The following is a 12,289-nucleotide window of genomic DNA, read 5'->3' as shown; positions in this document are numbered from 1 at the left end:
TTTTGAGTTCCAGATTTTCTCCCCATCTCTTCTCTTCCCTTTCCCCAAGACATCACACATTCTGATTACCCCTTCCCCAGTCTGCCCTCCCTTCTATCACAACCCCCCCCTTCCTTTATCCCCATCTTCTCTTTTCCTGTAGGGCAAGATAGATTTCTGTACCCCATTACCTGTATTTTATTTCACAGTTGTACGCAAAAACAATTCTCAACATTCATTCCTAAAACTTTGAGTTCCAACTTCTCTCCCTTCCCCCCTCCCCACCCATCCCCACTGAGAAGGCAAGCAATTCAATATAGGCTACATATGTGTAGTTGTGCAAAAGACTTCCACAATAGTCATGTTGTGAAAGACTTAACTGTGTTTCCCTTCATCCTATCCTGCCCCCCATTTTACTCTATTCTCTCTTTGGATGCCCTTCCTCAAAAGTGTTTACTTCTAATTACTCCCTCCTCCCATTTGCCTTCTCTTCTGTCATCCTCCCCACACTTCACTTATCCCCTTCTCCCCTACTTTCCTGTAGTGTAAGATGGATTTTCATACCAAATTGAGGGTGCATGTTATTCCCTCCTTAAGCCAGATGTGATGAGAGTATGCTTCACTTTTTTCCCCTCTCATCTCCCCCCTTTTCCCCTCCATTGAAAAAGCTTTTCTTGCCTTTTTTTATGAGAGATAATTTGCCCCATTATGTTTCTCCCTTTCTCCTCCCAATATATCTCTCTCATCCCTTAATTTTATTTTTTTAGATATCATCTTCCTATTCAGCTCATCCTGTGCTCTCTGTATGTATGTATATAATCCCTCCAACTACCCAAATACTGAGAAAAGTCTCAAGAGCTACAAATACTATCTTTCCATGTAGGAATGTAAACAGTTTAACTTTAATAAGTCCCTTATGACTTCTCTTTCCTGTTTACCTTTTCATGCTTCTCTTGATTCTTGTGTTTGAAAGTCAGATTTTCTATACAGTTATGGTCTTTTCATCAAGAATACTTGAAAGTCCATTATTTCATTGAATGACTATTTTTTCTCCTGAAGTGTTATACTCAGTTTTGCTGGGTAGGTGATTCTTGGTTTTAATCCTAGTTCCTTTGACTTCTGAAATATCATATTCCAAGCCCTTCAATCCCTTAACGTAGAAACTACTAGATCTTGTGTTATCCTGTTTGTATTTCTATAATACTCGAATTTTTTCTTTCTGGCTGCTTGCAATATTTTCTCCTTTACCTGCGAACTCTGGAATTTGGCTACAAGAATTTAGTTCTTGAGAGCTTACCATTTGACTTGGGCTATAGAATTTTAGATCATGGAATTCCACCTATCCCATCTCTGAAGCCTTTGAAATCTTTTCTCCAAAAATCTAGGATGCATGTGAAACTATACCCAACTTTCTTCTACTTCTCTATCATAAATTCTTAAAATGGAATAGCAACTTTCTCCAAGTATTTGCATCATTTTCACCTCAGGAACCAGTTCCACTTTGGTGATCAGAAAAACTTTGTTGATTTCATATTCTGAAGAATGAAATTTTCATTACACCAAGTCAGGATTTTGTCAGTTGTTCTGCTTTTAGTGTAGAACATTCCAAATAGAAGTTTGTATAATGGAAGGTCTCCATCACTATTAAGTATCTTATGCCTTCATGCTGGATTTGTTATGTGTTTGCTGAATAAAAAATACTTTGTTTCCTCATTCTGTGCAGTTCTTATGTAGTAGACTGCCACATCATCATTTCTTTTTTTCCTTTTGATCTTTAGCCAAATTCTGTCTGCAATACTTCCCAAGCCCTTTAGTTTCTGTGTTACCTCGTATTTCTTTTTAATGCTTAATGTTAGTCCTCTGCTCTTGTGCCCTTTTAATCTCTTCCTTTTTAATAAAATATAACCTTTCATTGCTTTTGTCTTGAGTGCCATTCTACTAAGTTTCAGTGATACCTGTGAGACTGAAATTGCTTCCCTACTTTAGTCTCTATAGTCAACCTTTTTATTTCTCATTTTTTGTGCATTTGTATATAGATGTCTCAAGCAACAGGTTTTTTATTGACTTTTCTTGAATATTATCTCCTACATACTTTTATTACTGGTCCTAGCTACTACTGTTTTTCTGTGTTATAGCCCCCATTAGAGCTATTCTATTCCTGACCAAGAGTCCCTCATTTTTATTTTTAAATTGTGTTCCAAGAAATTCCAGTCCCATTCTCATATATCATCTTCTTAAGCAGCTCTTCATTTCCCAAATCTGTCTTTCTCTTATTACAGTGATGCAAATACACATAATCTTCATAGGTCTCTTGCCCAAGACTTCCAATTCAAAATGTATAATAGGCAATTAGAGGTGCAATATTTGAATTCAGGTGAGAGCTGGGGTTGGCTAAACAGATATGGGAAACATCTGCTTTGGGTAATTGAACCCATTGGGTCCAATAAGATCACCAAAGGAGAGAGCATCTAGAGAAAGAGATAACTGTAGAATGGCAGGTCAACATGTAGCAGCCTCAGTAGAGCAGCACCAAGTCATTGCTGCTTGTCTCTTCTTTCTCTAACTATTGTATATCCTCTCCTGGTGATACCACATTTTATATGCACATCATCATTCCTTGAAGCTCAGAATGCCTGGCATGGCCCAACCTCCCACTCTAAGGGAAGATTTTCATATACCTGTTTTGTATCTCCAGGTGTTCAGTGATCTTTCTTCCCTTTCTTTTTCTTGTTACATTCCTGTAGCCCTTATCCTCCTAAAACAACTTATGGTTTCATTCTGCCTCTACAGAGCCTTCTTCTTCTTGAAACATTTATTCTCTTCCTTCAAGGAATACATCAAGAGAGATATTGTGATTATTTGGCACTGTCAGAAACATCCTGGCTTCCCACATTTTTTCTTTTTCTTTTTCACATTTTCTCCATAAGATGCTGACATGCTCAGCCACCTTTCACTTGGTGGTTGACAGCCAGCTACCAACCCCTGATGTGAGCTGTCCTAGAAGACTAAGCAAAACTGGATTCTAAATTGTGGGAGTGTGTATACAACAGGTGAAAAAGGGGATAGGCATTGCAGAGATAGGGAGTAGCATGAGCAAAAGCAATGAATCATGAGAACCTAGGGTATGTTTGGTGAGGGGCAGAGGAAAAGAGCCCAGTTTAATTGGAAGGTAGAGTACATGGAGGTATATAACATGAGGTAAGCCTGGAAAGACAGAGTGTTGATACATTGTGGAAGGTCTTGAATTCCAGACAAAAGTTTTAAAGCAAATTAGTGACACATCCAAATCTAAGGATGGGAAGGGTGTATTCTAATAGTGCTATGATTTATAAATTGAAGTTAGGCCTGGGAAGGAGCAGAGTAGATGTGGGAAGATCTCTAAAGAGACTCCTGTATAAGTGCAAGCAAATGGTAATGAAGGCCTGTTTTAGGTTGATGGCAGTGGGAATAGAGAAGAGTGAATACAAGAGTTGTTATAGAATTGGAATCAGTAGAATTTGGTAACTTTATATAAGAAGTAAGGAAGAAGAAAATCTAAGGTAACTTAAAGGTTATAAATGTGAGAGATTAGGTAAATTGTGTAGAAGCACAGGTAAAATTAGTAAATAAAGGAGCAAGTTTAGGAAAAATGGTAATGAGCTCATTCCAAGCAAAGTGCTTTATCACAACTCTGAGAAGTTAAGTTAATTTTTTCCGTTAATAGAAATTTATTTTTCTTCCTCCTTCCCATTGAAAAGAAAAATAAAACAAATATGTTTAATCAATCAAAACAAAATTTTAGACTAACTGTCATTGCCTTGTAGGGAATATTCATTTTTAACTCCTCAAAGACTAGTGTTCCATTACTAATAGCCATGCAACTTATATTTGTAATTATGGTCATTAGTAACCATAACAGTTATTCAAAATAAGCACAAAAGCTAAGTTGCCAAACGAATTAGCATGACCAGACCCAAAAGAAATAAGATTAGAAATTTAAAAAGAAATGACAAACAAATGCTAACTTGACCTTCAGCATAGGGATATTAGTTACTTAAATCCCCACTATCTGGGTCATTCTGAAAACTACAGAAAACATCTCTGTAGACCTAGTACATAACTTTGATAAGAACTAAAAGTGCATTATTATTCCAGAATGTGAATGTTATTGTTCATGATCCTGATGCCTGTCTCCTTCCTCAGCACTACCCCCCAGGTATTGAACACAAGCTCTCCAGCCCAGCAGGCAGAAAATGAAGCCAAAGCCAGTTCCTCCATCGCAATTGATGAGTCAGAGCCCACAACCAACATCCAAATCAGGCTCGCTGATGGCGGGAGACTGGTACAGAAGTTTAACCACCGTCACAGGTAAAGTAATGGTCTTCCTTACCCAGAAATTGCCTATGAGAGTGGAGACCACTTCTTTTCTTTCTTTTTCTTTTGTGTTTAAATTTTATTTCTAGTTCCGAGTTTTCTCCCTCCCTCTAGCTCTTGCCCCACCAGTTGAGAAGATAAGAAATACAATACCCCATTATACATATGAAATCATATAAAATTTAGTTCCCCATTAGCCTTGTTGAGAGGGGGGAAAAACAAGACAAATAGAGAAAAAATATGTTTCACTGGACTCAGAGTTCATCAGTTCCCTTTTTGGAAGTGGATAACATTTTTAATCATGAGTCCTTTGGAATTGTCATGGATCGTTTTATTGCCTCAGAGTAGCTAAGTCTCACAGTTGATCATCATTCAGTGTTGTTGTTACTGTGTAAAATATTCTCCCGGTTTTACTCACTTCACTTTGCTTCAGCTTATACAAGTCTTACCAGGTTTTTCTGAAACCATCCCCTTGATCATTTCTTACAGCACAATAGTATTCCATTACAGTTATATGATAAAATTCATTGAGCCATTACCTAATTCATCCCATCAGTTTCCAGTTGTTTGCCACCACAAAAAGAGCTGCTATAAATATTTTTGTACCACTTCTAATAGACTTAGGCAGGCATCCCAGTTCATTGATGGAGTTTGTATACAAGGGGATGCCAATCACAGCCTCAAAACAAGGCCAGCCTCACGACAGAGTGATGAGTTGGATGACCTCCTTTGGCCTCTTATTTCCTCAGATCTAGTGAACATTTCAACCCTAGGAAAAGGTACCTATGAATGTTGCCCTTCCTTCATGGGTTGGAACTGTTGAATCTCTGTCTCTTCAATCTGTGCTTTATATGTAGACATGTAAAAATTGATTCTTTGGACCAAAATAATGTGTGTGCTGGAAGGTTTTTATTTTTTTGAGCTTTAAAAACCTGAATGTGTAAAGCATATAAGTACTAGGAGTCATGGATTGTCTTTATATCTAAGTGAGTTAGCAAATATTTGTTAAGTACCTGCTCTGCTAAGAGTTACAGATTCAAGGAAAGGCAAAATCAGAACCTACTCTCAAGGAGCTCAAGGTTTAAGGGGGGAAAGATGACATTTATGCAAAGAGCTACATGCAAACAAGTTACATACAGACCATTGGAAATCATCTCAGAAGGAAAGCACTTGATATCTTAGCTATAATCCTATTATCTCTCTTTCACTTACAAGAGAACTAAAATGAGATTTAGGTCACCTGAATTCTAATACTAGTTCTGACACTTTGTCAGTTATAGTACATCGGGCAAATCATTTTTTTTCTATCTTTGAACCTCAATTTCCTCTTCTCTAAAAATATAATTTAATACTTTCTTTGCTGCTCTCAACAGGATTGTTTCAAGGCTCAAATGAGATAATTTATAGAAAGCACTTTGTAATTATGAAGCATTATAGAAATACCAAGTTGTTGTTATTACTGTTACTATTTTCCCTTCTCTGAGGCTCCACAATTCACATTTCTTTACTTTCACAATATCTTTAGAACTCTTGCCTCAGCTTATCCAGAAATGGTTACTGGTTTTTGTAGTACTTCACATTCTGAACACTTTCTTGGCTAGGTATCTCTCTAGTTGGAGCATTGACTTTTGGCTCCTAGGTTCTGCCTTTGGAAATGTTGCATATCAACAAGGTGTTAACCTTAACATACCACCCAGTACCAACTCATGTTTTCTGTCTGTGATCATAGCACCACAAGGACATTTGAGCTTGGGATATAAAAAGCTTCTAGTGGAAGCAGTATTAAGGTCAGCAAGTCCTACAGGATCCTTCTTTTTCCAAAGAGGAAACTTGAGACTAGAGAGATTTTTTTTCCCACTCTTCAACAGTATCGAATGCAAACTTTGCCATTTTCCTTGAAAATATTTTCAACCTTCCTGAACCATCACGTTCAGGTCAAAGGAACAGAAATTGCTTCACACTGTGGGACTCTTAGACCTTCCTCTAGTCCCACAAGACCTTGCCAGTGTTCCCACTGAACCTGAAATTGCTAGTTAACCCCTTCAGATATCTTCCTACTAATAGCTTACCTTAACTTTATGTATCTGAGCCAATCACATGAAGAAAAAGGAGTGTATTGAAAAGAGTACTGGATTTGAAGTTGTATACATGTTCAGGTCACTTCAGCCCTCTGAGATGGCACTTGTATCACCCTACTTCACAAGATTGTGAAGTAAATGGCCTGATGCCCATGTACTATGTTCTTCTGTAAGGTCAAAATATTTTAATAATGTAGATTCCAGTTTTCTTAAGTAGGAATCTGAAACATTTCTTCTAGAGGAGAGAAAAAGAGAGGGGAAGATTTACGACCACCAGGGTCTCCTTTGAGCCCAGGTAGTGTAAGACATGGAACACTGACCGAGGTCATGGTTTCAGTTCTACCAGTAACTCTTTATGTGACTTTGAGCACATCATGCTTAGCCTCTGTTCCCTCTTTCAAGATCCTTCCCAGGTCTAAAGCTATGATCCCATGGCTAGAAAAGCTCAAAGATTCTTCTGGCATTAATATTCTATGGTTTTTTAATTCCAAAGTTGCTGTCCGTGATAGTATTCATAGGTGATAGCCCCATGGGCCCTCCCTGTTTTCAGGCAGTAATATTGGTGGGAGGACCCTGGGAAATGGGGTCAAAGGATCTCTCCATTCTTTTATTGCCTCTCTTGCAGCATCACAAAGTGTACCAGGGTAACTGACATTCTTGTTTTTCTTTCTTGTACCAGGATCAGCGATATCCGGCTTTTCATTGCCGACGCCCGGCCAGCAATGGCAGCCATGAGCTTTGTTCTTATGACCACCTTTCCCAACAAAGAACTGGCTGATGAGAACCAGACCTTGAAGGAGGCCAACCTGCTCAACGCTGTCATTGTCCAGCGGTTAATATAATACCTGCCCTCTCCCCCACCCCCCTACACACACTCTCTCTTTTTCCTCTTGTTTCTGTCCACAGCTGTCTGCTGCACACATGCGTCACTCTGCCCTATGTGCGCGCTGTGCAGTGCAGTGTCACGTCTCCCCTTAGCTCTGGGTTCTTAGATATTGGTTGGACATTTTGTTTTATCTTTAGTTGCATTTACTGGGTTTTTGTGATGATCAGTGAACTTTAAAAAAAATTTAATAAAAACAAACAAAAATTTGAAAGAATATCACCAGCCTGTTGTGGGAAAAGCTTTTCCCACTGCTTTAAGATTACAAAGTTCCATTTCAGAGGGAAAGTGAGTCTCCATTGTGCTGCATGGAAATTTTTGTCTCTGACATATTATATCTTTTCTTCCACTGTTCTGGGTATTAACAGCTAAGTTTTTCATCATCAGTCAATCAACAAACATGTATTAAGTGCCTACTATGTCTTTGGCCCTGAAGACACAGGTACAAAAACTGAAACAATCTCCCCTTAAAAGGTGCTTATATTCTGGAAAGGGACAGATAATAGCACAGATACATGTAGAAATATATACAGCATAAGTATAACATGAATAAATGCAAAGTAATTTAATACAAGGTAGTTTAGGAGGAAGGGAACTGGTAGTTAGGACAAGGATTGGGAAAAGCTTCGTGCAAAAGATAATGCTTGAGCTATATCTTAGGAGAGGGACTTTGAGACAAAGGTAAAGAGAAAGAGCGTTACCGACATGTGGGGTGGTTGGTACAAAGGCAGTGTTGTATCTGAGAATCCAAGAGAAAGCCAGTTTGACTGGATCCCAGAGTGCAAGAGGGAGTAACGCCCAGTGAGAATGGAAAGATATGTTGGGACAAGTCTGTGCAGGTCTTTAAAGGATAAATGGTTTATATTTTATTCTAGAAGAAATAGAAGTTGATTAAGGGAGTCACATTAGTCAGATTTCCTCTTAAAAGAAAATCACTTGGACGGCAGTACCTAGCGAGGGTGAGACCTAAGCTAAGTATACCAATTAAGAGGCCTTTACAGTAATATAGGTGGGAATCAATAGAAGCCTAAACATAGGTCACAATTTTTTCGTCCCAGCAGAATCTGATCCTCTACTGCTTTTCTATCAGAATCATCAGACCCATTTCCTACATTCAACAGGTTCCAAAATACAGATAACAATGTAAACATAAGGTAAAAAGGTGTGTCAGTCACAGACTTCTATGGATGATCCTAAGGGCTTAGGAAGGACATAGAATTAGAATCCTAGACATAAGAGGGAGGAGCCCTGGGTTTGAATCCTAACTTCTGCTTACTCGCAACTTGGCTACAAGTAGGTTGGTCCTATCAGTTTCCTATCTGCGCTTCAGTTTTCTAATCTGAAAAATAGTAATATTATGCCACTTAATAGACTGTGAGACTTAAAGAAAAGAGTCAGTAATAAAGCCTATCCCCTTAGGATTTTGTATAAAGATGGACTAAGTATGGATGGCAAGCAAGAGAAGTCAGATCCTAATCCAAGGAAGCAAATTTGACTTCATAGGTATAACTAGGACTTGGTTGGATGAGATGCATAACAAATATGACTGGATTGCCATCATTCAAAATTAAAAAGATGAAAGTACAGTGAGGCAATGTATATTAAGGTGTGTGAAGGAATCAAAGAATGAGAGGAAACTACGGTGTAGGACATTTGAGTGAAGATCAAGGGAGAAAAACAATTTTGTCATCAGCAATATGGACCATCCACCTCTTCAGGAAAAGAATGTGAGCCTGTGAGATAAAATCAAGGGAGAAAGAAACAACTTTGTCATCAGCAATATAGACCGTACCTCTTCAGAAAGAGAATATGAACGTAGCACTGAGTTGTGATGTATTGATCAGGGTCTTTGATTTTCAAGACAGCTGCTGAATTTCTTGCTTTACTAAATGCAGAATATCTTAAAGATAGACTTGCTTTCACTATTTAAAAGACTAATAAGTCCAAAAGGGGGAAATTCTGTTTGGAATCAAATTCTCATCAATTAGGAGTAACTGTTGAGGTGAAAATGAGAACATTGAGGGTTTCCATCCCCAAATAAACAATAGAAGAAATGGAAGTCAAGTCTGACATCTGGTCTTGGTTTGGGGAGAACAATTTTAAAGACATCGGCAAGGAATCTCTGAAGAGTAAAAGTTAAGATGACACGGAAACCATTGCCAGGAAGAATAATAAGGAGTATATAAGAGACTGGACGTACAGGGTACTTGGCCAATTTAGATTTTAAAAAAGATACAGAAGATGAAAACACAGACAGGTGGCATTATAAAGAGATATTATTCACTCTAGATGGAAAAGAAAATAGGATAACTGCTAAGTGTGGATGAGACCTGACCACAATGAGAAGGCAAAACTGCTGAATTCTTTGTTTTTTTCTGTGCCAAGAATGTGTAATGGAAAGAACACACAAATATGGCAAATAGAAAGTTGAGACCCAAAATAATTTGAGGGATAATAATGAAGCATCTAGCTACTCTGGATAAGTCCAAGTCACCAAATGAACATTTTCTTAAGTACTGAAAGAATTGGCAAGTGGAACTGTTAAGCCAGTGTTAGTGATATCAAAGGCTGCAAAAAATAAGAGAGGTTTTTCAGGTTTGGAGAAAACATCCAGATTTCGCAAAAGAGAGTAATAGGCCATCCACAAAACTATAAGTCTTTAATCTTGATTTTGATTCCTGACAAGATTCTAGAATGAATTATAGAATGAGTGCTTGGTGAACATCTACCAAAAAAAGTGATGATCAAAAAGATCTAGTATAACTTCATCAAAAGTAAGCCATGCCAAATGAACCTACTCTCATTATTGACAAGATTACTAAACTGATAGTTCAGTGTACATTGCTGTACATGATAGTTTGCTTAAATTTTAGCAAAGCCTTCGACAAATTCTCATGCTATTCATCTGAACAAGATGGAGAGATGGGTGTTAAGACAACAGAACAACAATATTCAATATCAGCTTGGAAGAAGATCTCCAGTGGAGTGCCCCCAGGGATCTGTACTTGGCCCTCTGCTATTTAATATTTTTAACAGTGATTTGGATAACGGTAGAATTGGCATGTTTATCAGATTTACAGGTTAACAAATGCCAAGAGGGTAGCTAAAGCATTTTGTGACAAAATTTTAAAAGAGCTTAACCAGCTAGAGTAACTGGGCAAAATAAGGTGAATTTAATAGGGGTAAATGTAAAATTTTATATTTGGGTTAAAATTAATTCACAAGTACAAGAGAGAAGAGACATGAATAGACAGAAAAAATTGGGAGGGGAATGTTGCATGGGGTTAGTAGATTGCAGGCTCAATGTGAGCTAATTGTATAATGTGGCAGCCAAAACAAAAGCACAATTCTAGGTTTCGTTAAGAAATACTGTGTTTTGGAAATTCAGAGGTGATAGTCACACTATGCTCTGCCCTAGTCAGACCACAAATGGAGTGTTTTGTTCATTTCTGGTTGCTACAGTTTAGAAAGGATGTTGATAGACTGGGAAGTCCCAGAAGAGAACTAGAATTATGAAAGACCTCAAGATGATGTCACACGAGGGTCAACTGAAAGAACTGAGGCTCTTTAGCCTGGAAAAGACTTAAAGTGAGCAAAATATGTATCTTCAAGTATTTTGAAGGTAAGTCACTTAGGAGAAGCATTAGCTATGAACTGTTTGGGCCCAGAAGGCAGAAATAGGAGTACTGGATTAAACGTAGGCTTGATAAAAGGAATTTTTCACTAATAGAGTTTTTCAAAAGCAGAATAGACTGCCTCAGTTCCTCATTGAAGGGAGCAAATTGGCTATTTGTGTATCTTGTCAGGTTGATTCATTTTCTTGTATGGGTTAAAGTAGATGACTTCCAACTATAAAATTATATGGTAATAGAAGTGAAATCATTTTGCATGGCATTTTACAGAATTATAATGTGAAAGCTTCAAGGAAGCATCAAGAACAAATAACCAAACCCCATTTTACAAATGAGAAAACTAAGGGATAGAGGGGGGGAATGAATAGTGAGTTATAAAATCAAGACTAGAACCCCTCTCTTGGTTCTATGTAGTACTATTTCCACAGTACTGTACAGTTTTAGTATAAATAATTTAATTTCTAAGAAAACCATATTTCTTGTGATCATTAATCACTAACATTTACATAGTGCTGTTTAAAAAGTCCTTTTCTCATAATTACCCTATGAGATAGGTACTGTAAACATTATTCTCATTTTTAGCTAGTGGGTGAAAAAATAAGGTCACAGAGGAGACATGATTTCTCTGTGGTTCCCATAGCTAATAATGGGAATAGCTGGAATTTTAATTCAGGCTTCCTGAGACTATTTAGTCCTTCAGTGGTAGGCATTTTTTTTTTAAAAAAAAAATGTTTTTTTAATTAAAAATCAGTTTTCTTTCCCACCACTACCCCCCCACTGGAAAAAAAAATCCTTGTAATAAATGTGCATGGTCAAGAAAAAAAAAAAATCCTATACTGGCCATGTACAAAAATTATATGTCTAAATCCCCTCTGTCAGGAGATGGGCAGCATTTCTCATCATCTCCCCTCTGGTTGTGAGGAGTCAATTGCATTGATCATAGTTCTTAAGCTTTGAAGTTACTTGTCTTTAGCATGCTGTTTTTATTGTATAAATTATTCTGCTCGTGCTCACTTCACTCTGCATCAATTCATACAAGTCTTCCCAGATTTCTCTAACCATCTTTATCACTATTTCTTATACCAAAATATTCTTACATTATATTTATATACTATAATTTGGCCAGCCATTCCCAGTTCATGGACATCCCATTAGTTTCCAGATCTTTGCCTCCATAAAAAGAGTTGCTATAAATATTTTTGTGTATATAAGTCCTTTTCCTCTTTCTTTTAATCTCTTTGTAACATAGGCCTAATACTACTATCACTAGACCAAAGGGTACACAGAGTTTAGTAACTTCGGAGGCATAGTTCCGGATTCCAGAATGACTGGATCAGCAACACCAATAATACATTAATGTACCA

The 12,289-nt window shown here is 37.5% G+C and overlaps 1 protein-coding gene across 1 annotated transcript in view; it reads left to right on the top strand.

The window, feature by feature from the left end:
• The window catches only part of NSFL1C (NSFL1 cofactor), a 38,827-nt gene extending 31,317 nt beyond the window's left edge, over window positions 1–7,510 (top strand). The window contains exons 8-9 of the mRNA XM_072631711.1: window positions 4,162–4,326; window positions 7,090–7,510. Of these exons, the coding sequence (XP_072487812.1) occupies window positions 4,162–4,326; window positions 7,090–7,252 (328 nt within the window). The 3' untranslated portion in view covers window positions 7,253–7,510. The remainder of the gene's footprint in view (window positions 1–4,161; window positions 4,327–7,089) is intronic.
• Window positions 7,511–12,289: the final 4,779 nt, after the last annotated feature.

Source organism: Notamacropus eugenii, chromosome 1, assembly GCF_028372415.1.
Source record: "Notamacropus eugenii isolate mMacEug1 chromosome 1, mMacEug1.pri_v2, whole genome shotgun sequence".
Taxonomy (NCBI): domain Eukaryota; kingdom Metazoa; phylum Chordata; class Mammalia; order Diprotodontia; family Macropodidae; genus Notamacropus; species Notamacropus eugenii.
The sequence above is the reverse complement of the archived record's forward strand: the minus strand, read 5'-3'. Positions and strand labels throughout refer to the sequence as shown.